We start from the raw sequence: 24240 nt of genomic DNA, 5'->3' as shown, positions 1-24240 counted from the left end.
CAAATAGCCTAGCCTTGCTAAGCGATCAGGTCCTACGGCCAGACATCCTCGACCTCTCTCTGTGCTGAGCACGCAGAGATGATCCTGTGTCAGTCTCTGAGCAACTCATCAAACAAGAGGATTTCCCAAATTACTGACGTGTTCCTGTAAGATGACCATCATCTCACAAACGAAGAGAGACAATGAGAAGTGTCCAGCCGTCAGTGAGATTGGCCATCCAAAGTGAATTATTATTTGTGCTGTGTGTGCAAGTGTTTTATGCATAACAGCTGTAGTGATTGTACTCTTCTTTTCATCATCCGACCTGGAAAAATTTTGACATGCACATCTGCCTTATGTTGGATTAATTTGTGGTCTTAAGTCTTTGAAAACACAGGGAAAGTTCACATCTGTGTTCAAGTGTTGAAGTACTGTCGATGAAATAAAAATGTTCTACAATTTTCTTATACAAGTTTGTCTGTTCTTGGGTTTTCGTTGAGAACTTCAGAAAACAAAGACCTTGTACTCCCAGAAGGTTTGGATCACAGGCATCTGGACTGGAGTTAGACTCTTTAAGGTGTTTCGCTCCTGAAGAACCCTCTTGGATGAGAGGGTTCAGAACTGAAATCCAGTTCCTCTAATAACACAGTGGAATAAAGAGTGTTTTAAATGATAAAAAAAAACACTTGTGTTTGATTGAAACTCTGTTTGGCCAGAGTCTCCCTCCACACCTCGATTCACTGAAGTATAAACAATAGTCAACAAATGTCTGATGTATCTTTGATTTATTGCATATTTCTCAAAGCAGCAGACAGTAAACTGAGCCGGTGCCAGGGAGCGACTGAAGGCATTTTTGAGGGACGTCTGCTTTAACTCCTCCTAATAGTCCTGAAAACAACAGTGTATTTTCTTCTCTACGTAGTAGAGAATAAAATACACTGATGGTGGAAACTTTATCAAACTAAGATTTCTTTTTTCATTTTGGTTTTTTTGTCACAATAATCATCAATGCACAACTTTCATATATGAAAAAAAACGGGAAACAACCTAGAATTACACACTGGATTCAACCTACTTGTCTGTGTAGACTGATATTAATGCTGTTTTATTTATTTTTTGTTTTGTTTTTTATTAATTAGACTCCAGGACTATACTGTGTTCCCTTTCAGTATTCGTTTTTATTATTATTATTATCATCATCATCATCATCATCATTATTATTTTCTTCAGTGCCAGTGGGCTGAGCAGGGTGGGAGGAGGGCATGCACTTAATTCATTAGGTCTCCTTTAAGCCTCTCTCCCCCGCTGCCCTTCCTCATTCGCCAGCATGACGCTCCCTCCGCTCTCACACATTCCTTCCCTCCGCTCTCAAACTTTGCTTCGTCCATAGAAAGAAAAATAAATAAAAATTAAAAACTTTTCAACCACATTCTAAGAAAAATAAAAACCCCTGCTGTGACGGGAAGAAATGATCGCAGGGAGGACGGGAATACGGATTCGTGAGCACCGCTTCTGACAGCAGGTAACGTAAAACGTCTTCTTCTTCGCCTCCCGGGTGTTATTAATTGATTGATTTTTTTTTTCGTGGTCGCCAAGAAACCAGATTTGGATAATCGATGCCATCGATAAGCTGTCGATTGCCGTTTTAAAAGCAAATCACTTCACTTTCACCGTTGCGGTTGGAGGAGCGACTGTTAAAAGTAAAATGGGACGCGGCCACATGAGGCTCCTTGGCGAAAAACCCGAGACCTGAAGGAAAACCTGGCGTTAAACGTTTGAAACGGTAAATTTCGGATCTTATTCCCATGAAGCAGCAGAGGGAGGAGAACCTGTCTGTTCGTGGAACCGTTCTAAGGCAGCCTCTGCTGCCTGGCAGGGGAACATCTGCTGTTCTACCTTCTTAAAGCCGTGGAACAGCGTCGGATGACTTTACAAATCAATCCTAACTTTTATTTTTTACTTTTTTTTTTTTTAAGTACAGGAAGTCAGACATGGAAGAAGTTGAGGCCCAGGGGTAGGTACAGATCTGGTTCTCAATTTGTAATGTGTTAGGCTTTTTATTTTTACGACGACAACACAATTGTTGACATTTTACTATAATAATCCCATAATTAGTGAAAGTAAAACAGCTTTCATGCAAAAGCGGAGGGAAAAAAAAAATTAGAGGGCACCACAGTAATGTCACAATTCTGAACAATGACTGTGCCCTGACACCAGGAGCATGAGGTGAGTGAAGAGAATCGTGGGTGGGTGAGCGGGTGCACCACAGTGCAGTGGTTAGCAGTATCGCCTCACAGCAAGAGGGTACCAGGTTCGAACCCCGGTCTGGGCTCCCTCTCTGCATGCTCTTCCTGTGTACTCCAGCTTCCTCCCACTACACATCTCTGACTTGGTAGGTGTGTGTGGTTGACCAGTTCATGGTGTACCCCACCTCTGGGATAGGCTACCAGGAAGTGTGTATCTTGATCTTGGTAAACAAGATCAAGAATCTGACTGGATCTGACATAAGACATGTTTCAGGCTTACTAATCCGTTGAATATTTATTTCTAATATCAGAGCTGACTGTGATGCTGCAGCAGGTTGAGTTGCTCAGCCTTAACAATGAGTCGCTGCCTTAATCCGATCCATTGGATGTAGTTTAAAGCAGGTCAGTGAGCCTGCTGTGAGCAGCAGTGAGGGGCTGTCCTGACGGTTTGTTCTTGGCTTGGAGTCCCACCGTCGTCATGTTCACCACAGAGGAATGTGACGCCTTGCGAGGTCAAAGTTAACTTCAGAGGAACCTTTTTTTTTTTTTTTTTTTTACGTAACTTTCCTTGTTTATCAAACACAAACTACATTCACACCCCCGGACAGCACACACACACACACACACACACACACACACAGACGAGCATGGACTCCAGTCTAGACGTCGTTTAAATCACTACCAAATGGTTTTCCACCAGGCCTCTGCCAGAAGCCTCGGCTAAGGTCGTGGAATTTACCCTCATTCAGAGCACGGACTCTGGGCCAGCTCTTGTCTTTCTGTGTGTGGAGCACAGCACTTTGGTTTAGAGCTGGTTTCAGTCGACCAGAGTCATGTTACTGCAGTGACGGGGGGGGGCTATTGATGACCCCCCCCCCCCCCCCCCCGGACTCTGCTCGTCTGGACATCTGTACGTGGCCAGACCTGCCATCACAATAGCTACTCAGAAATAAATCTCGGGGTGTGAACATGAGGTAACGCAGCGTTCAGAGGGGCTAACACAAACTCTGGGTTTGTAACATGTATGTGGTCAGTGGCAGAGGATTATCACTGAATTCTTGGAAATCCTAAAGAAATGAGACTTCTGAGAAAATATAAACCTGTGTAGGTTTTTAAAACAGTGACTCCTTCATTGTCTGAGAGTGCTGTGATTACTTCTGAGGCGTGCTGCTCAGTGAATGGCCTACATCAGTATGGAAAGCCTGCATCATCAGAGCTGCAGCTGTATCTAATTATTGGAGGAATGCAGGGCTTTTGTAGGGAAGGCTGTGCAGAATATGGCCTGGCTTTCTCAAATCCTTTTCTTCCCCCACTCTCCTCTCTCAGCTGAGCTCCTTCGGCCTCCTCTCTGATGAGACGATGAGAACCTACACCCGTGGGGCCCCCACAGTCTTCTTCATAAGTCTGCTGTGGCCCCTGCTCGCCCCGGCGGTGGCGACGACGACGACGGAAGTGGACCCCAGCGCAGGAATCCCCTTCATGGGAGGCAACTATGAAGGGCATCCCATGTTGTACTTCACTCGGGGGGACGTGGAGGAGCTGCAGTACGCAGCTGCGGGGACTCATCGGGACATGGCGAGGAGGATCCGTGAGGCTGGGGAGACCATGCTGGAGCACCCGGAAGAGTACCTGCCCCCCTGGAGCCCCGCAGAGTTCAGCGCCCGCTGGAACGAGGTGTACGGAAACAACCTGGGTGTGCTGTCCATGTTCTGCCTGCTGTACCCGCACAGGGCCGGGGCTCTGGACCTGGCCAAGGACTACATGGAGAGGATGGCGGCTCAGCCTAGTTGGTAGATTTTCTATCTTTTTATTATTTCAACTATTTAATGTGACACAGTGAGATTTGAGGCCATGTTCAGCTGTCTCAGCTGAGTTTTACAGATGGTGCCTAATACCCCCCCCCAACTCAGAGGCTTTCTGAGTCAGCCCCCCCATTTCCAGAGTGTTCTCATATTTTCTCTGTGGGCAGAGCTCTGGTAGAGATGCATTGTGGTCCGATAGGTCTGTGGTCCGGGAAATATGTTTAGCAGCTGTCTGCTGAACATGCACCCCCGATGAAAGGAAATGAAATGTTCAGATGTGAGCTGAATACCAGACAGGGACTGAATGCACTCTCCTCTAATTGTTGGCATTATCTAAGCCAGAGTTCCTGCAGGTCATGTTTTTCTTAATTAATTAATATATTTGTTACTGATTGATCTGTCAGTCATGATCATTCACAATATATTTTATATCCCTCAGGGGCCATTTTTATCTGTATACCTAACCTCCCAGAGAGCTCTGGGGGCAAAAAAAAAAAATGCTTCCCCTTTTCCTCTTGGATGGTTCCTGACCCTGAGGTGGGAACCACAGGTTTACAGTTTTCCTGTGCTGTAAAGTCAAATAGCCTCAAGACTTGCTGTGCAGTAATCTGATCAAACAGGATTTAATTCAGAAATGTGCTCCGCAGAAGCACGACTTTATCTAAAATCTGAAATTCTACATCGAGTTAGATTTTGACACAGGGTTTCATGTTTAGGACCTGTCTTCAGACGCTTACAATATCAGTTAGTATTACACCGTAGTTGTGATGTTGTTCGGAAACACACAATTAATAACTCCACCACAAACCCACTGCTGCAATGTGCTGCACTGATTTCAACACGCACGACGGAATCACTCAGTGATTCTTAGCGAGTGCGAACATTTGCTGCCTTCATATGGAACCTGTTTGTGTTTTTGACATAGAGAAGCACGTGTTAGGTCTGGTGTCGAAGTGGTTGAACACAGCTGTAAAACAACTGACAGGAAAATGTCAGTGTGCCACGAGTTTTACGGTCTTGTTATTAATGGAGCACGTGATTCGGTTTTGTGTTGCGTTTCTGGTGGGAAACCAGTAGAGTAGATGAAGACCAGTTTCTTGTACAGACTCTGATACTTTTAGTGCATTTGAAAAGAGTCAAACAGGATGTATGTAAATACCCCACATCCTGCCTGAACTGACTGCAGAGATAACAGGGCAGTGCTCGTCGTAGATTTAGAGTACACACTTAGAACTCTCGGCTGCAGCCGCAGCTTTGATATGAAGATTTGAATTACAGATATTGAAAAATAAAATCGGTAGGGTGAAAAAAAAAAAATCCACCAGGTCAGCTGACTCCATCCATTCAGCCCACGTCTGGACGAGCCTCAGGCTTTTCATCGCCAGCTTTATGCTAACATCAGCCGTCAAGCAGCAGTTTCCCTAACAATGTGATTAAGTTCAGTGAGCGTCAGGTCTGGCTGGCAAGTGCAAAGTGGATTAAAGCCATTCACTGTTTCCAAGTTCTCCACAGCTTTTATTTAAAAGACTGAAGGAGTGAAGGTCTCAGAAATGATGCTTAGAGCATGGCTGCATCCGGTGCCGGGATCCATGGTAACCCGTCTGCTGCTCATTTACATACATTCACTTGATTCGCTCTCAGTCTCTGGCTGTGGAGACTGAGTTTGACACACCGTGTATTTCACCAGTTCCTGGGTCCGAACACTGAAGGTCCTGGATCAAAACTAGTGAAGTTGATCAGCTGGAATTACTAATATGAAATAAATGAAAGTTAAACTAAAGTCAGACTATGTAACTTCCTCTTTCACATTAAAAGTAGAATGAAAAATGAAAAATAAAACACACCTTTGCTGCTACAGCTTTACAATCTCTGGAATGACCATTAGCTTATATATGGAGTAGCAGCCACCATTATTCTGTAATTGTCTCTTGGTATTTTGAATATCTTCACTAACCAGTGCAATAATTTTGCAATAATATCTCAGATATCATTTATTTATAGATGTGTATAATATTTTTTTTCTCCGTAAATCCTGAGGATTTTTTTTGATGCTATACACAGATGTAACTCAGACTGTGTGTGTTCCAGTGGTCTGCTTAGACTAAGCATACACACACACACACACACACATTTTGTGTTTGACTGAAGGCAGAGAGACAGATAAACTGATCTGAATGTCAGGTAGCACATTAACTGGTTGAACTGTGGGGACAATCCCCTCTCTTACAGGTACACCCTCCCCCTTCACGTGGAGAGGGAGGGGGAGTCTAGCGGCTTAATCCTTCTCTTTTTTGCTGAATGGCTGCTGTGTTCCCTCCAGCCGTCGAAACACAGGGAAGGGGATTTTCCAGCGGCTCGTTCCCGGGGGGTGGGGGGGGCCGTATTATACATTTTTCACCATATCAGCGTGCGCGCCACAGCTCAGAGGCGAGAAGCCACCGAGCATGTGTTTTCACGTCTTAAGAACACGCTGAGCTTTCTCCTCGGCCGCACTTTTATTATGGTCACTGAACCTCTGACGGCTTCTGCCGAGTGGCTCCAGGAATCAGTCAGCTGTGGGATTCGTGACCTTCAATTATGTCCGCAACAACTCCACGATCCATGTTCCGAAGGGGGAACTTCTACTTTGTGGCATCCTGGTGCCTGCTTCTTTTTTAACGCAGTCTGCAAACACACAGGAACGAGACTGTGTGTCCTTGTGTGGCATATTTCAGCATACAGTGACTTGGCAGTAATCTTGTTACAGTTTTCCTGTTTCCTAAGTGGTCAAACTGCAACGTGAAGAAGTGTCATGAAGATCCAGAAAAAAAAAAAAATTCAGATACTAATTCAACCCACAATACAGAGAGTAAACCACGAGACCATGATTCACTTTTTCACAAGAATCTTTGAAAGAAAGTCTCACCGAGCGGCGGCTCGACTGGAGATGACGCCATCAGTTCGTCATCAGTGGTCACAGAATCGTTGTGCATGTATCAGCATGAATCGGTGGGTGGATTCGAGGCAGCTGAACACACAGTGCCTGGCTTCGACGCCACATCTGAGCTCCATCTCTCTTTAATTAAAGCAACCAGCATGATTTTATAGCACTAGCACTTAGCGCTCCTAAAACTCACAGAAGTCAGCACTCTGAGAGCCCAGTACCTGTTAACCTGGAGAGAGCTTTGCACACGCCAAACTCTTTATGTTCCTTCATGCATCTCTTTATTGGTGCAGCTGTATTTGTGGTGTAAAAATGCTACTTAGCATCTTTATTTTTGCTTTCAAAGTGAATAGATGTTTTACAGCTGCGTTTCGGCTCATTAAAAGGCTTTGTACAGGAAAGGTTTCTGGTTCATGACATAGCATTTTGGTTTTATTTAATGAGTGAGAACTTCACACCTGCTTACCATGGCATGTTTTCTTTTTTTTTTTAAGATCCACGTGTGTCTGCATTGCCTTCAGTCTTGTGTTACTGTCTGTGTTGCAGGCTGGTCAAAGACGCCCCATGGGATGAAGTTCCCTTGGCGCACTCTTTGGTTGGGTTCGCCACCGCTTACGACTTCCTGTATGAGTACTTGAACAAGGGTCAACAGGAGCGCTTCCTCCAGGTGATCGGCAACGCGTCGCGACTGATGTACGAGAAGTCCTACGTCCGAGGCTGGGGGTTCCAGTACCTGCACAACCACCAGCCCACCAACTGCGTGGCTCTGCTCACAGGAAGCCTGGTTTACATGACCCAAGGTTAGTGATTCCTGTCTTCATAAGGCAGTTTTGTTTTTGCCCGGGCTGCATGGACATTTTACTGTGTGCACTGGACGTTTCACCCCTTTCATTGTGTAACGCTGTTGTAACCAGATGAAGGGCCACTGCACTACAATATTGACAGGAATCAGACAGTTTAATCAACTCTGAATGTTTGTTCTTTTCTTTTTTTCCATTTCTTCAGTTATGGTTCAGATATTTTGAATGAAGTTTTCTTTCATCTCTATAGTCAGGGTGAGACCTGACAGCTTGACAGCAGTTTGCTTATGAGAGGCACTGACTGGTATTTCAGTGCTGTCAGCCTGAGGTTACCTGTCATAGCTGCTCTTAATCCTCTGTAATTGTTCTCCGTATGAGGTTCTCCACAAAACTGTCACGTTCTTCTTCTTCTTCTTCTTCTTTAAGACTATTCTCTCCAGTGCTTCCTTTGTGGGGACGTGATTCCCTGCTTATTCTTTCCTTTTCTGCCTGTACTTAATATTGCATGTAGCAGCAGAGATCGGCCATCGAAAGGTGAATTCATGCAGCGCAGCTTGTTTTGCTTACAGGGATTTGATTTCTGGTACAAAAGATCCAGTCCTGATGTGAACCAAATGACAGCTGGCTTACTGAGAACCGCTGTGGTCACAGTGGTTTTCTTTCTTTTTTTTTTGTTTTTTTTGTAGAGGGCAGCAACAGGCACAAAGCACTGCGAACACTCAGGAGAGTTACAGCCTGACCTCTTTTTGCTTCATTTCACTTTGTGTCGGGCCCAGGAAAAAGTGAGTTCGCTCCAGTTCGGCCTGTACGTGTTACCTGGGGAAGGGATTCTGTTTAGCTGCCGTTATTTGTTGAAGCGTGCTTTACAGGAGAACCTCATGCAGAGATGATGGTTTCATACCTAGCAGGGGTGAGAAAATAGCTGCTTCATAGATTGCTAACACATTATGTATTTGAGATGATCATAAAAACAAAACAAAAAAAAAGAACTCTTATTTCAGCTTCATTTTTCATATATGTATCATTCATCTCTCATTCAGAGGCAGGGCCTTACATTCAAATATTAGTCAAAATGACTTTGAACGAGTGGACATTTTCCAGTAAGAACTGCCAGAAATGAAGAACAATCTCTGGTTTCTTCTTCTTTGTTATTGGTTATTTGACACTGCTGACATTTTAGACAAAGTTATGGTTTTTCCATTATTTTGGGCCCTAAAATAACATCTTCGTACAGTTTACTTGCCACTCACTGTATTGAAAAGTGTTTGTGCTGTCACGGGTGTGTGGATCTTTTGAAGCTCTGACAGACTTGTCTCGTTTAGATAACCAGACAAGAATGCAGCCATGGCTTCGAGGAGATGTGCATTCCAGACGCAGGTGTTTGCTTGTTGGTGCCTTGAAGCGTCAGATCAGTGCACAGTTTAAATACAGTTCATCTGTAGTGAACCCCGACTCCCCCCCGTTCTGTCACATCCTTCGCACTGACCACCCACACCGTCATGTCTGCCAGAGGACCGCATAAGCTACTATCAAGTGTACATGTGGGCTTTGGTGTTTATCATAAAACAGCTTGACATCCTGTTAGGAAATTTAAAAAATTGAGAAAAGTCGTTACAATATACTGCTCCCTTATGCTAACGCTAAAGCTAATGACACGACCAGTTAAACTGCATTTCCTGGCAGCACTGAAGTAGCATAGCAAAATTATGTAATTATGTGTCCAGTATCTAGCTGTTTTTTTTTCCCAGTAAGTAGCAGGGTAGTGTGACCAAACGCTGCGTCACTATATGTTAGCTAGTAACTAGCTAAGACTGTAGAGCTAGCCAAAAAGTATAGCCGTACATTGCATAATGCACGTGCAATTAAATCCCATAAATTAAATGAATGATATTGGGGTTTCAAAGTTATTTTAATTGATTCAGGCAAGATATGGGAGAAGCAGTCTGTCCACAGACAAAGAAAAACGTCTTTATTTGGCAATTGCTGAATTAACCAGTTCTTTCTTCAAGCGTTTCTAGTTTCACTGAATTTTCTGAGGCAGTTGAGATAAAAATGATGTGTAAGATGACAGTCTGGAAAATCTGAGACAAACAACAAGATACAAACAACAGCATATAGCCTGCATGTGTGCTATCAATTGAAAAAAAGTAACAAACTAGTAAAATGCTAAACTGGCTTAAAGCCCTGCAAAGTCTTGATGTAAAAGAAACACCCTCAGCCTCAGTGTTGCAGCAGTAAATACAAATACATTTCCTACCACTCAAGAGGTTGTGTTCTTTTTGTATTTATTATTTTTCAAAAGTCAAAGGAACATATATGAAACTGTCAATGAACAGGTGTTATAGCCGTACGTCGTCTGGTGTCATCAGTGGCTCAGCAAACTTTGGATAAATCCTGCTTAGTCAGTTCACCAGCTGTGGCTCTTTGCTATTTTTTTTAGCATATACCAATATCCCATAATTGTTTGTGAATTTGGTGGATTTTTGCAATAAAGGGCCAAAAGCACAGAAGGACAGTTGACAAAACCAGTGACCCCAAGACCCTCACAACTGAGCTGTCAGCCTGTGGGAAACGTATTTCAATACTCAGTCCCACCCCTCATTTAAAACAGATTGGAAAATAATTACTTGCTCCCCCCGGGTCAAATTTACGCAAGATCCTTACAATTGCCCTCCGCAAACAGTGTGTGACATTCTGACAGCCCGAAAAGCGTTGGTGGGCAATTTTCATTTCAACTGACTGGGCACCATCTTTGAGTGAGTTATCCAGCTCCTTTAATGCATCGATGACTGTTGTGTAATTACCAGTACAGCACTGTGTCATCTTTTTCCTTGGGATTTTCTGTTAATGGCATTTGAGTTTCGTTACACGGTGCCTGTATCCTTTGTTCCATCATGGTTCTATCATTACTCATGCTGACTTCTCAGTTTCTCTTCTGTTTTCTGCTAACGTTGAAACTGGTGAGTCTTCTCCTCCTGGAAAAAGAAAACACATTATTTCCCATTTGTTGGAGGAAAGGCATACTTGACGCCAATGGTTTGGTTGAGCTGGCCATAAACTGCTCCCCACTAATCAATATTTTGGTCTGAACAACAGATTAAATGACGATGTGTAGTGTGAAAGTTGTTGGTCATATTAATAAAGCCACAAGGACTTGTTGGAAATTTCCCTTGGCTCTGCTAAGCTTTTTAGCAGAGGTAAAAAGGAAGGTATTTTTCTTAGGACCTGGTGAAGACCAAAACAAAGCTGAAAACAGAGCTAATTATGGCACAACAGTCACCATGTGGATTGAAATGGCTTCTCCAGCACTGCTGTTTGCTAACAGAAGTAGAAATCAACTAAAATATGACAAGTGGCCAAAATACTGAATTAACACATCTTTAGATGAATGAATGGTTAAACGTTTACGTGATTATTGAGCAACATGAAGTCACACTAGTCTACTGACAGATTCTGTTGTTTATGCAACAAATCAGCATAACTGTCATAAAACTGGACTTAATTGGTCTACGCAGCTCTGAAGTGTGGCCCTGGACTGTGTGCACGCTGGTGAAGCTTTTGTTTGTGTAAATGTGGTCTTTGTGTGTGCCAAGAGTTCCTGTTTGATGGTAAATACCTGCTCTGTGGCCCCCCGAGCCCAATCCAAACACTGCTGGGGGGGATGGCTCCAGAGGGCGGACCCGGGGCCAGCACCCACCCCAGCCAGTTACTGCCGATGGGATTCCTCAAAGAGCTGTGGCTGGAGTGTTTATGCGGTCGCTTGTTCTCATAGTAAACTCTGTGTGTGTGTGTGTGTGTGTGTGTGTGAGAGAGTATACATGGTGTACCATAGCGGTGTCATGCTTTCCAAAGCCACAGCTAAATGCCGTGTATGGAAGGTTTCTCTAAGTAACAGACTGAGAAGACGTTGTTTGCTGTAATGCTGTTTTAATTCCACTGGTGACATAACACACATACACTCATATGCGCTACAACACGAGGCCCTGCTCACTTTGTAATGCACAGCCTCTCACTTCAAGTCCTGCTGCGAACATGTTCTCAATAATCTGAGCACTTTCTTGTAAAGAGGATAACTTTTCACCCCGCAAAAGAGTGGAAATCTGTTATTGGCTATATATGTTGTGTAATACTTGTCAGAAGCTTTTCAGTGGCGATAAGCATAAAATACATATGTGGAAATATGTTCCCAGTGGTTTTCTACTTCTCACATTCAAACGAGAGATAACAAGCTCTGCTATGTGGCCAGTTATCTCAACTAACTCTTGTACAACTCGTACGGGAAAGATTGTTTTTTAATAGATTCTTTAGATAATGGCTGTATCTGCTGCCATAGGTCATGTGTATTCGCATCTAGCTGGATTGTCCTTAATTTAATATATTTTTCAGTTTTGAATTTGATAGACATCCCCCTAAAATTTTCTTATTGATCTGGACGGATTTAACTCATACTTCCATAACTCTTGAAGACTCAAAGCGATTCCCACCAAATCTGACTTTCTGACCCTTTTGAAATATTTGACATTTCGTCCTTGCACTCTACCTGAATAATCCCTGACAAGATCAATTATCTGACTCTGACCGCATTTCACCTGTGACACCATCTCAACTCCCTGTGCTCTAGGTTACCTTCAGGAGGCCTACCTGTGGACCAAGCAGGCCCTGTCCATCATGGAGAAGTCCATGGTCCTTCTGCAGGACGTGACGGATGGCTCCCTGTATGAAGGCGTGGCCTATGGGACTTATACCACCCGCTCTCTGTTCCAGTACATGTTCCTGGTGCAGCGCCACTTTGCCATCAGCCACTTTGACCACCCCTGGCTCCTTAAACACTTTGCCTTCCTCTACAGGACTATCCTACCCGGTAACTGTCACATCACCTGCTTGCTATGACCAGCACATTTGTTTACATTTTTAAAAAGCTGAGAAATGCATGTGATACACTTTTCACCTAAATAGATTCATTTTGGCTGCTGAAGAACAAGTCAGCAATCCGTGACTAAGTGGTTACTTAGCTATGAGTGGCAGAAACACCCTGCTAGACCCTACCAGCATGAGTACATGCCAAAAGCTGGATATATTAGATTAGGCATGAAAATGACCCTAGGCTGCCACACTGGAGAGTAGCTTCTCCTCTCAGCTGATATGGGGTATGCATGCGTGCAGTGATTACCTTCCTGGATGCCTTTCAAAGCTGAGCCGAGACCTGCAGGGATCTGTGGTGTCCTGGAAGTTTCATCTGAAGGTCATGAGGAGGGCAGCCGCAGAGGAGAGGCCCCTAGGTCAGGCTCAGACATTTCACAGCCCCCCGCCAACAGTTTCTGTATTGTGTCCGAAACGGCACTGCTGCACTCAGACAGCACCTCTAATTACACCAGCCAGGAGAGCCTCAGACCCAGAGCCACAATAGCAGCCTTCTCCCTCCATCAGACTGGAAGACAAGCCCAGATTATCCTCAACTGCCCCCTTAGCAGCCTGGATGGTTGCTGTCCCCTCGACTGACTGTGTGCGATCTTGGGAATGTGTTTGCACACAGTTGACAGAAAGCAAATGGCTATCAGACTGTAACTAATACTAGAAAAGAGAAACGATGTGTGTTGCCAAAACAGCTTAAATATATAGAAATGTATATGTACATTGAATTATTAGCTCAAATTCAAGCACTTAATGAAATTGAACTTGAAGCTGAAGTTGAAGCAATGTAAGAAGTTGAAGTGTCAGCTGTATGGTTGCTCTCCTCTCTCTTCCTGTGTGTATATGTGCCTATGTATTTGTGTGTTGCCATACAGATGACAGGAAGCACATGGTAATAAGCATGGTACTAATATAGTTCAAGGGCACTGAAAGGAACTAAAATGTTAGTTGATATGCAAGTGGTGAAAGGAGTTGGAAGTGTTAGAGGAAGTGCAAGTGCTGGACGTGAGTTTCTGTCAAAGAAGGAGTTTGAAATGTGAGCACAGGAAGGAGTTGAAGTGTCAGTTGGACGATTCCTGTTTTCTCACTGCAGCGGTTGTGTGTTTACTCACAGCTGACTGGAAGCAAATGCTAAAACATGCAGCTAACATCATAGCTCCAAAGCCAGTATGGCCAGAACGTGAGCAACACTGCTCATTTCACCTTAGTCACTGAAAATAAATCCATGCTTAACCTGCAACAGCCTTTTGTCAAATCCTGTAATAAATATCATGTAGAATTTGTTCATTGTTTAGCCAAGATCATAGCAACAGAGCAAGAGACTTTGCTTACTGGAGTTTTTCTGTTGCAGTTTTTCTTTACAGTTGTTTTTATGTGACAGATTATTGACTGTGATTACATACTGTAGTTGCTATAGTTGGTTTCTAAGAACCCTGTCATCAGCAGAGTATGTGGTTTTCCCCCCACATATTTACAGAGAATAACAATACAAACTTAAAAGAAATCACTCAGTACATCAGCATTTCATTTATAATAGAACATAACCTCTGCATGACACCACTGAAGTTGTCCACTCTGTGTTTTCACTGTCTCACCAGGATTTCAGCGGACTGTAGCTATTGCAGATTCCAACTACAACTGGTTCTATGGGCCGGAAAGCCAGCTGGTCTTCTTGGACCGCTACGTGTTGCGTAATGGCAGTGGAAACTGGCTGGCAGATCTGATTCATCAAAACAGGGTGATGGAAGGGCCAGGGCAGGCTGGAAAGGGCCAACGATGGTGTACTCTCCACACAGAGTTCATCTGGTAAGCTGCTGAGTTTAGTTTAATAATGGGAAATATCTTACAGCAGTTTGTCTATGGGGAAAAAAGGGGAAATCCACCCAAAAGCACATTACCATTGATTGGTGATATACCTTACACCTCTACATGAATACCTTCAAAATGATGAGAATATCTGTCAGTGGATTTTGCTTTTGAATCTAATGCACATGCAAGTATTTTTATTCATCTGATACAGGGTTTCTCATTGTATTCTTCAGGTATGATCCGAGCCTGATCCCCAAGCCCCCTTCGGATTTTGGAACATCCAAACTCCACTACTTTGAGGACTGGGGTGTAGTCACATACGGCAGTGCTTTGCCTGCAGATACCAACCGTACCTTTGTCTCCTTCAAGTCAGGGAAGCTGGGAGGACGCGCCATCTTTGACATTGTTCACAAGAACAAGTACAAAGAGTGGATCAAAGGGTGGAGGAACTTTAACGCTGGCCACGAGCACCCAGATCAGAACACTTTCACCTTTGCACCCAATGGTGTCCCATTCATCACAGAGGCACTGTACGGACCGAAGTACACTTTGTTGAACAATGCCGTTTTGTTTGGCTCGGCTGTCTCAGGGAGTTGCTTTAAGCCATGGGCTGGACAGGTTACAGAGGCCTGTGACTCTAAGTGGTTGAAATACAAGGTGGGACTGGCGGCTGATGCCCAGGGCAGAGTAGAAGCTGCTATGGAGAGACAGGGAATGGTCTTTATCCGTGGCGAGGGACGTTCTGCTTATAATCCAGAGCTGAAGATCAGGAACTTTCAGAGGAACCTGCTCCTCCTTCACCCACAGCTCCTACTCCTGGTGGACCACATCCACCTGGATCCTGACAGCCCAACCAGGGCCATGAGTGCCTTCTTTCACAACACAGAGTTGCCATTCCAAAGCACAAAAGTAGATGGTGTTCACGGAGCATTTGTATTACACGGTGATGTCAAGTATAAAATGTTCTGGATGGACGACACCGGCTACAGTAACAAAGGAGTGATCGGTTACTGGAATTACCCTCGTGGGTACCCGTATAACGGCTCTAACTACGTGAATGTCACAATGCCATTGAGGTATCCTCACACAAGGGGCGCCTACATTTTTTTTGGACCAGGGGTGGACGTGCAGAGCTTCAGCCTCCGTGGTGACGACCAGAGAGTGGATATTTACCTGGCCACCAAGGAGCACACTTACACCATCTACCTGCTGACCGGAGAGGTCACCAGTAAGCCTCTGTACTCCATGGTACTGCTGGACCACAAGAAGATCGTATTCGAGAAGTCGTCAGTTGCCGTGGACAACTCACCGGAGGAGGTAGAGGAGTACGTCAATTTGATGGAAGACAACCTCCAGCATGTCAAGCCGGTCTTCCAGCAGATGGAGAGACACATCCTCGGACGGGTCCTCAACACTGCCAGCTTCCGTAAGACTGCAGAGCGTCTCCTCCAGTTCTCTGACAAAAAGAAGACAGAAGAGGTCATTGAGAAAATGTTTGCGATGTCCAAGAAGCAGGGCAAAGGTAAAGGGGGGAAGAAAGTGAACCTCGGGGAGAAGCTTTCTGAGAGTCTACCTGACATTTTTGCACAGATTGAAGTGAACGAGAAGAAGGAGAGACAGAAAACTTCAAAGCGTACGTACGAGGACAGTCCAGAGGAGGGAGACGCAGACTCACGGGCCTTTATGGATTACACAGACGGTCGCAGAAACAGAAAGGGCGGCTTTGTTAAGGGCCGCAAATTCAAAGAAGTTCACATGGTGGCCACAGCAGGGAGCGAGGGTCTCCCCAGCACAGCCTCCTACATTAGACTCTTCCTCCTCCTGAACACTGCCACCTTCTTTTTACTGCTGGCTGTGCTACTGACTCGCTTTCAGAGGGGTCGAAGCTTGCACACGCAGAGGTGTTTCTACACCATCCTTCTGATCGACTGCTTCATCTTATTGTACCTCTACTCCTCCTGCTCTCACACACAGTGTTAACATCATGAGCAGGTGAGGGGTCGTCCAGAATGACCTGTTGTTCATGGTGAATTAAATGCACCCTACACCTCAGTCTGAGCCAGATCTTTGCGACAGGATATTAGGACCACTGGTAGAAAAAAAACTAATCTTTCAGGATTTCAAGAAAAAGAAGGGGAAATATTTTAACAAAAAAAAAAAAGAAGTTGTAATTTTGTTAGAATAAAGTCATAATTTTACAAGAAAAAGTTCATAAGAACATAAAATTCATAAGAATAATTGTCAGTGTGATTATACAAGAACAAAGTATTGCGATCATAAATCAATTCAAATCAAATCAATCAATTCAAACAGGATAGTAAAATGAAATTAAACCACTTGCATTATATGACAGGATGTGGCATTTTTTTCTCATTACCTTAATATTATGACCTTTAGGTTTGTAACCCTACCCCTTATGACATCTTATTTTCATGATGTCCATTTTAGTCCTGCAATATTATAACTTTTACTCTCTTTTTTTATTGTAATTTTATGGCATTTCAGTTCTTAATTTTGACTTTTTGTATAAGAGTATGGCTTTATTAAAATTACAACTTTATACTCAAAATAATGTGACTTTTATTCTCAGTATATAACCTTTATTCTCCTAGTATTATGACTTTTTCTTTTATTTATATAGCACAAAATCACAAATTTGCCTGAGGATAGCAATCTAAAAATGATGACATTATTCTCGTAATATTAGGACTTCTATTTTCATACAATTATGACTTTTATTCTCATAATATCATGATTTCTTCTAGAAATAACTTTGAGATTTTCCCCTGTATCTTCTGGTTTTATTCTTGAAATCTCAGGTTTTCTTTTTCTAACTGTGGGCCTAATACTTGTAAGATCTACCTAATGGGTGTTCAGGAAAAACAACTGATTCCAAATAGGAATTGATGAATTGCCGGGATGAAACCAGATCACCTCTGATGTAATAAGCTTCTGTGGAGCTTTGGAACTGACACTGTGTGAAGTTTGTCCTTTGTACATTTCAGAGGGTCCTGCCTTGTGTCAAAGATCTCAAGGTTAGCCACTATAAAGCAGTTTGCCACAGCTGTACTTGAGATTTGTCCTGTCTGCATAGTTCATAGGAATACATTTAAATGTATATATGTGAAAGCAAGATATATTTTTATGGTCTCCTTTTTTTTTTTTTTTACCATTTGTGAATAAAACTACCACATGCGTAGGTGTGCGTTCATTGTGTCTTGCATCTTGTGAATATGTGACCTAAAAAATACATCTAGATTATGCTAAAAGAAGCAAGTGAAGATCTGCAATATTGATCTTGAATGGTATAAACAGTGCATCATCATGATAATGTTAACTGCAGGCATTAAGGTGACCCATATCTCAGCCTAAGATTTTGGGCTATGAGCTGCATGAACTATTCAGCTGGGAACATCATCAACAATAACAACAGCCAAAATTTCCTTTTTAACACCAGTATGAAACAAGATTGGAAAAACATGCTGGCTGAGACGAGTATTTGCATGTCAATATGTCAAAATGTGCCGTCTGAAGGCATAGAAAATCTACCTGGTAACACACATTTTACTATGGAATGCCATTTGTGCACATAATACAAATAATAACAGGTAGTCTGGGCTAAATATATATATATATATATATATATATATATATATATATATATATATATATATATATATATATATATATATATATATATATATATATATCATTCATTAAGTGCGATGAATTGACGATGCTGAGCTGCATCTGTTGTAACTCTCCGAATCAACACAGTCTAGACACTCGACTCCTCACCCCTCTTGCCTCACATGCAACGTTGTGTCTCAGAGCTGTCTTAGTTAAGTGTTGCTAAAATCCACAGGGTCCACACTGTGGAAAAAAATTACTGGTGAGACATTATAAACTGTAATCAGAAATACTATCGTGCCAATAAGCCAATCAGAGATCAGCACTTTAATGTTTTGGGGTTTTTTTTTTTTTTTTTTTTAATTACAGTAACTACTATTATTTTGATTAGAAACAAAAGTTCTTATCGGTCCGCCTCTGATTTGTGTTGTTCATCAGTTTTTGGAGAGAGTGGATCCAGCTGTGCGCAGAGCTGTGATGTAACAAAGCTTCTGGCCTTTCAGTGACTTTCATCAGCTCCTAACTCCTCTAAGTGAGTGAAATGAAAAGAATATCTTTCCATTCCTCTCCTCACAAAAATGCTGCGGGTTGTTTTGTTATGATTGAGCAGATAATCACTTCCAGATGTGCTCCATACTGCTTCCTTTATAATGAAAAGTGACCTCCGCTGTCGGGCCTGGTCTAAACACTTGAGTGTGGAAGGGATAGCTGATTTATTTACTTTGTTTCACTAGGAAATGAAACCTTATTGTGACAAAAAAGGCGGAGGCCTTGTTTGTGTTTGAAACCTGCACTGATAACGGAAAACACCAACCCCATGGGAAAAAAGAGGCCAGGAGTTTCTTTCCTTTTTTTTTTTTTTTTGGATCTTGAGCCTCTTCGAATGTGTTCAAATACTGCCACCTGCTGGCCATGCAACATGCAACAACTATATACCTTCTGTCTTAATTTTCTGCTACTTTCCTCCTGCTCCACCACATTTCAGAGGGAAAGTATAGTGTTTACCAGACTTTCAAATTAATATTTCTAATTAAAACATATTAGAAGAATTAATCAAGAGCACACGGTGTGACCAATCAGCTGTCGGAAGACTGAGATCAGTTGTTTAAATGAGTCAAATCTGGTGTGCTGCTGCTTGGCTGGAACAAAAACCTGCAGCCACACGGCCCTTTGTGGAACAGTTTGAACACCTCTGCACTACACAGTTTTGTTTTGTTTTTTTTACTAGGGCCTACTGCATCAATGTTATAATTATTTTCAATTACGTGCCTTGAAAATACTTTCCAAAATACTTTCCAAAAAAAGTCCAAATATTTTTATTATCTCATATTTGTGACTTTGAAATTCAAAATATTGAGCAATGAAAATACGGACTACTTTCCTCATGAATTTTTTGTCATTTGTATTATTGCTAACATTTGCTTATTTAGCCGCATGGTGTCGCTGCGAATTTCCGTGTTCGCCTTTTCACAGTGAAATGAACCTTCTCGGTCTCCGTTGATGGTTTGAACAAACTTTATCGACAGCGGTCGTCGGTAGTCTTGTCAAACATGGGGGCACGCGTTGTGCGTATGTTCCGAAATTTTAACCTAGAAAACCGGGCGCTCAGAGAAATATCCAAAGAAAAGCCGCGGGCAGCGCCTCGACACGCCGCCAGCCACCCTCCCTCCGCCGGCAGCTCTGAAGGTGAGTGTCCGACAGCTCCGCTTTAACTTGTGTAACTGTCTCCTCGGGGGTCATGGCAGGTTGATTCTCAGGGCAGACGCGATAATCTCGCCGGTGAATCTTTCCAGTGAAGCCTCGGTTGTATGTGTGTGTGTTTCAGCGGCGGAGACAGTGGATCCACTGAACCAGAAGAACGACCCTCTGCTGAAGCTCCTCAAGTCCGTGTATGTGGAGTCCAAAGATCCAGCAGCAGCAGAGGTCAGACTGGGTCCACTTGAATTAGTGGCGTTGACGAGTGTTGGTGCTTTATTTGAATCATAAGGTTATTTAATTATTATGCAACAGTGACAATATGAACATTTCCATCACACAGTGAAACAGGATTTGGTAGCTAACCCACACTGAGTCTGTGACTGCACATAGAAACTGCACCTCTGATTTGAAGTGTATGCATGTAAGCCAAATATTCACCCTGATTTATTTATTTATTTATTTTAGCTCCATGTTGGTCTGTACCAACTCCTGAGAAAAATATCTGGGTCTTTAGCTGTTAAATGCTCCACTAACCTGGTTGATAACTAGGGTTGCCATTTGATACTATGTGTAGTGTAGAGAGGTAGTTTCCTGCTTCAGCTGAGAAACTAGGTTGATGAGTGCGTTGCGAGTGTAGCTAAACAGTAGTGTTGTGGGCCAGGAAACCAAAACAGTGTCCTGAAAGAGGCTAAAGCGCTCCATAAAGCATGAAATGAATAGGGAGATGATTCTTTTCCCATAAAAATATTGGTTAGTGCAGCTTTTGTTGTTTAAAGCTTTTCACATTGAAGTGTGCATTTAACAAAACAGTAAATAAGTATTCTACTCTGATTTCCTCATCCTTCACTCTCCCACAGACATCAAAGGAAGTGATACAGAGTACAAATGCAGAGCGCCGGCCGCTCAGGTTCAGTTTACCGGGGGAGCCGTACGGCCTGGTGGAGCTCTCAGACGTTCCTAAAGGCAAACTGACCATCGCTGAGGCTCTGAAGGCGCTCAGCAGCCACCAGCGTGAGCCTCAGACGTGGACGCCGGAAAAGGTCGCTCAGGAGTATTCTCTGGAGTTGAAAGACACTAAGGCTCTCCTGGAGTTCTTCATCCCCTTCCAGGTTCAGATCATACCGCCCAAGACTCGAGATGCCAAGCAGATAAAGGCGTCTTAGGACTGAACTGTTGGTGAAAGGTAGATGAAGAGACAGATGTACCTCAATATGTTAGGCTTTGGGAGAGAGTGGGAGATTGAAACTGATAAGGCAGAGTTTCTCAGGCTTGGGGTTTGGACCCAGGGGTGCCTGATAATATAGATGGAACCATGGGAGATTTCTAAGGTCAGTTTATTGGTAATTGGTAATTTATTGGTAATTGTGAAACAAAGAAAAACAGAAATAATAAAATGAATAAAGAACCAAATTGAACAAATGTAATCTTAAAATTGAATAATATATGTAATATTATATTTTCCTTGCATCAATCAAGATAATATCTATTACAAAAGTATATTTTAGAGGTTCAGGAAAGATTGAGAAACCCTAATTGTAAAGAAGTTCTTCAACATTTTGGGAAATACACTTACTAGCTTTCCTTCCTATAGTGAGATGAACAGATGGATGTTATTCACATATCTGAACATTAAGTACAGAGCTGGAGTCGGGACGTAGTTAGCCTAGCTAGCGCATAAAGACTGGCAGTAGAGGGAACCAGTGAGCGTAGCTTTGTCTAAGGTTGGAAAATATGCCTACCAACACCTCTGAAGCTCAGTAAGTAACTCCTTACCTGGTTCGTTTAATCTACACACATGCCTGTTACATGTAGTGTTGCAGTGAGGTTGCCAGGTTTGGCACCTTGATGCCTGAACAGTAACCAAAACATGTGCCTCCCAATGAATGTGGCAACCTGGCTGGAGGTATTGCACAGAAGGGATGAATGGATGGATACACTGTTGTTGGTCAAGAATAGTTGGTTCCAGTTTATGCTAAGCTATTGGCTAACCACAGCCAGACTCCCTGATGTGAAGTAACTAAGTACATTTACTGAAGTACCATACTTCAGTGGCATTTTGAGGTATTTGTACTTTGCTTGAGTATTTTCATTTCATGCTACTTTATATGTATATTCCACTACATTTAACTTTGCAGAGTAAGAGCTCACATACATACATTTATGTGGATTAAAGCCAAAATAACAGGATATAAACTAGTAAAATGGCCAGCTATAACACCTCATCAACAGTAATAATTGAATGCAGGACTATCTTTACATTGTAAATGTAAAACATTACATTGTAGCTCTGCTTTTACCTCTAATGTCAGTAATTCTGTCAAACGTCATGCACAGACAAAAGATAGATATCGACTCTCTCATCTCACTCTTGGAAAGAAAGGGGGAAAAAAAAGCTTAATTCCAAAATGTTGAACTGTTCCTTTACTCTGTTTAAGACTGCAAACTGTTGTGTGTGAATCTGTCCAGCGAGAACCTTTATGTAGTCATTTAATTCTCAGTGATAAATGACAGACATCAGTAAGATTTTCAGTCATTAATTCAAATGAGCAGTCACACACATATATATATTATGCATGTATGTGTGTGTGGTGTATTTATGTCTGTTAGCCTGCAAACTGTCCATGTGTTACATATAAGGCAGCACTGATGCTTATGGATCCTAACACAGATGTTACAGTGGCTCCACGGTTTTAATACATATGCTGCACTGGTTTTGTGATAAAGGAAGTAAATAACGATCTCTGTGGTAAACACAGACTGTTTACTATCCCACTAATCTAAATAGCTATCACAAATTGAAGCGGCTGGCAAATAATGGCTCCCGGGCCAAATCCGGCCTGCTAGCAAAATTATTTGGTCCCCTGACGAAAGTTTTAACTTTGGTAGTTTACCTCAAAATGTGAATACAAGGCTTGTGTAAAACCACAATCCATGTGACCTGGTAACATCTAATACTGCCCCCTGTGTGAAGTGAGCATGCACACTGCGGCTTGTTTGTCCACTGTGACATCTCAGAATGTCTTCTGGGACAAAGGACCTTGCAGCTAGTGATCAGCCAATCATCATTCAGTTTTTACTTGGAATTTAAATTTAAATATCATTTCTTTCAAATATTGGGAGCTGCCTTTTATTTTCAAACACCTGGCAGTTCATATCAGTGGACTTATGTTGTTTGTGTTTTAATGCCGTCAGTGTGGATTTTGGGAAATGTGTTCATTGTTTCAAGAAGCAGTCAGTGAATTTTGACAGTGCTGTCAGAGCCAGAGCTCTTTAAGTGTCTAAACAACCTGACCTACACTTATACATGATAAGAATGACCTTGTGGCACTTGCACCAACTCGCTGCACATACGCACACTTTTTGAAAATAAAGTTATTTTGTCATCTCCAGGTGTTGTTGAGTCCACCAAGAGACCCTGCAAATAAGTATTTATGCACTGTAACTACTGTTATCAGTGTTGTGTTGAAATGATATTAAAATAATTGCCATATCTTAAAAACACAGTGAATAATATTTTGATTACTAAGAGCTAACTTTTGCAATAACAAGCTCCATTTGTCATTTTTACCACCGACAACAAAGACACGTGCCCAAAAAAGTACTTCCTCCAATCAGGCCACGCCTCCTTCGCCCAGTATTCCCAGTCTGTCAATTGGACGACGATGGAAACGGGGCGTATCCTGACAGAGAGAGACCAGTGTGGCCCATGTAACTGGCCTCGTTGGGTGTCAGTTATCACTGAACACAAATCTACGTCAATGTAGCCAGAGAGAGGTCGAATGCTGCCGGAAGCTGCGCTGTTTAGCTTTCAGAATAAAGTTGACATTTCATACAAGAAAGCAGAAACCATGCAGAAAGCCAGAATGGAAAATACTGTGAAATTTGAGCGTTAATTTGAATGAATGAAATTAACTAACCAACGAACTAACTAACTTAGCTTCTAGCTAGACTATATACACATATTTAAAGAAATATGCATGATTGAATTTGTGCAAAGTTTGGGCAATTATATTCATCAGGTACATTAAGTTATTTATTATATTTTTTACAGTAATGATTAAAATAAATAAATTAAATTGTATCACATCATTGTATCACAATTGTATCACTGAATTGTATCACACATAGGTGTTTTATGTAATTACACTTTTAAGCCAAAGTGTGATGCACAGTCTTCTGTCTTTACACATGCTTCTTCTATGGTGCACAATAATTTCACAATAATGGATGCATCTCGTACACTGGCCCTTCATGTCAACGATGTGCTCTGTATTTATAACTACACATACTTTTGTATATTTTAGAAATTTGTCACTTTTATCCACATACAGACTTCTGCTTTCTTCAAACTAAGTAATTCGTTAATTCATCTTGACGCTACCCTTGACTAAAAGTACACAGGTGGCCATTCATTTTATTATACCCATTCAGACAGCAGTCTC

General features: G+C 42.4%; 2 protein-coding genes across 4 annotated transcripts; both read left to right on the top strand.

The window, feature by feature from the left end:
• Nucleotides 1-1298: 1298 nt before the first annotated feature.
• Nucleotides 1299-17667, top strand: dse (dermatan sulfate epimerase). Of its 3 annotated transcripts, none has more exons than XM_041064096.1 (6): nt 1299-1501; nt 3552-4015; nt 7497-7750; nt 12372-12611; nt 14260-14467; nt 14704-17667. In XM_041064096.1, exons 2-6 carry the CDS (start codon nt 3585-3587, stop codon nt 16448-16450), a joined length of 2880 nt encoding a protein of 959 aa, XP_040920030.1. In that variant the 5' UTR covers nt 1299-1501; nt 3552-3584; the 3' UTR covers nt 16451-17667. The 3 variants fall into 3 exon arrangements, with proteins under 3 accessions (XP_040920030.1, XP_040920031.1, XP_040920032.1); XM_041064097.1 differs by lacking the exon at nt 1299-1501 and adding an exon at nt 1821-1993; XM_041064098.1 differs by lacking the exon at nt 1299-1501 and having other exon boundaries at nt 3881-4011.
• Nucleotides 17668-19620: 1953 nt separating this feature from the next.
• On the top strand, nt 19621-22946 carry ndufaf4 (NADH:ubiquinone oxidoreductase complex assembly factor 4). The gene is made up of 3 exons (XM_041064099.1): nt 19621-19786; nt 19926-20023; nt 20656-22946. Exons 1-3 carry the CDS (start codon nt 19651-19653, stop codon nt 20959-20961), a joined length of 540 nt encoding a protein of 179 aa, XP_040920033.1. The 5' UTR covers nt 19621-19650; the 3' UTR covers nt 20962-22946.
• Nucleotides 22947-24240: the final 1294 nt, after the last annotated feature.

The sequence above is a fragment of the Toxotes jaculatrix genome, chromosome 19 (genome assembly GCF_017976425.1).
Source record: "Toxotes jaculatrix isolate fToxJac2 chromosome 19, fToxJac2.pri, whole genome shotgun sequence".
NCBI classification, from domain to species: Eukaryota; Metazoa; Chordata; class Actinopteri; family Toxotidae; genus Toxotes; species Toxotes jaculatrix.
Note: the sequence above shows the minus strand (reverse complement) of the source record. Positions and strands in the feature narration are given on the sequence as shown.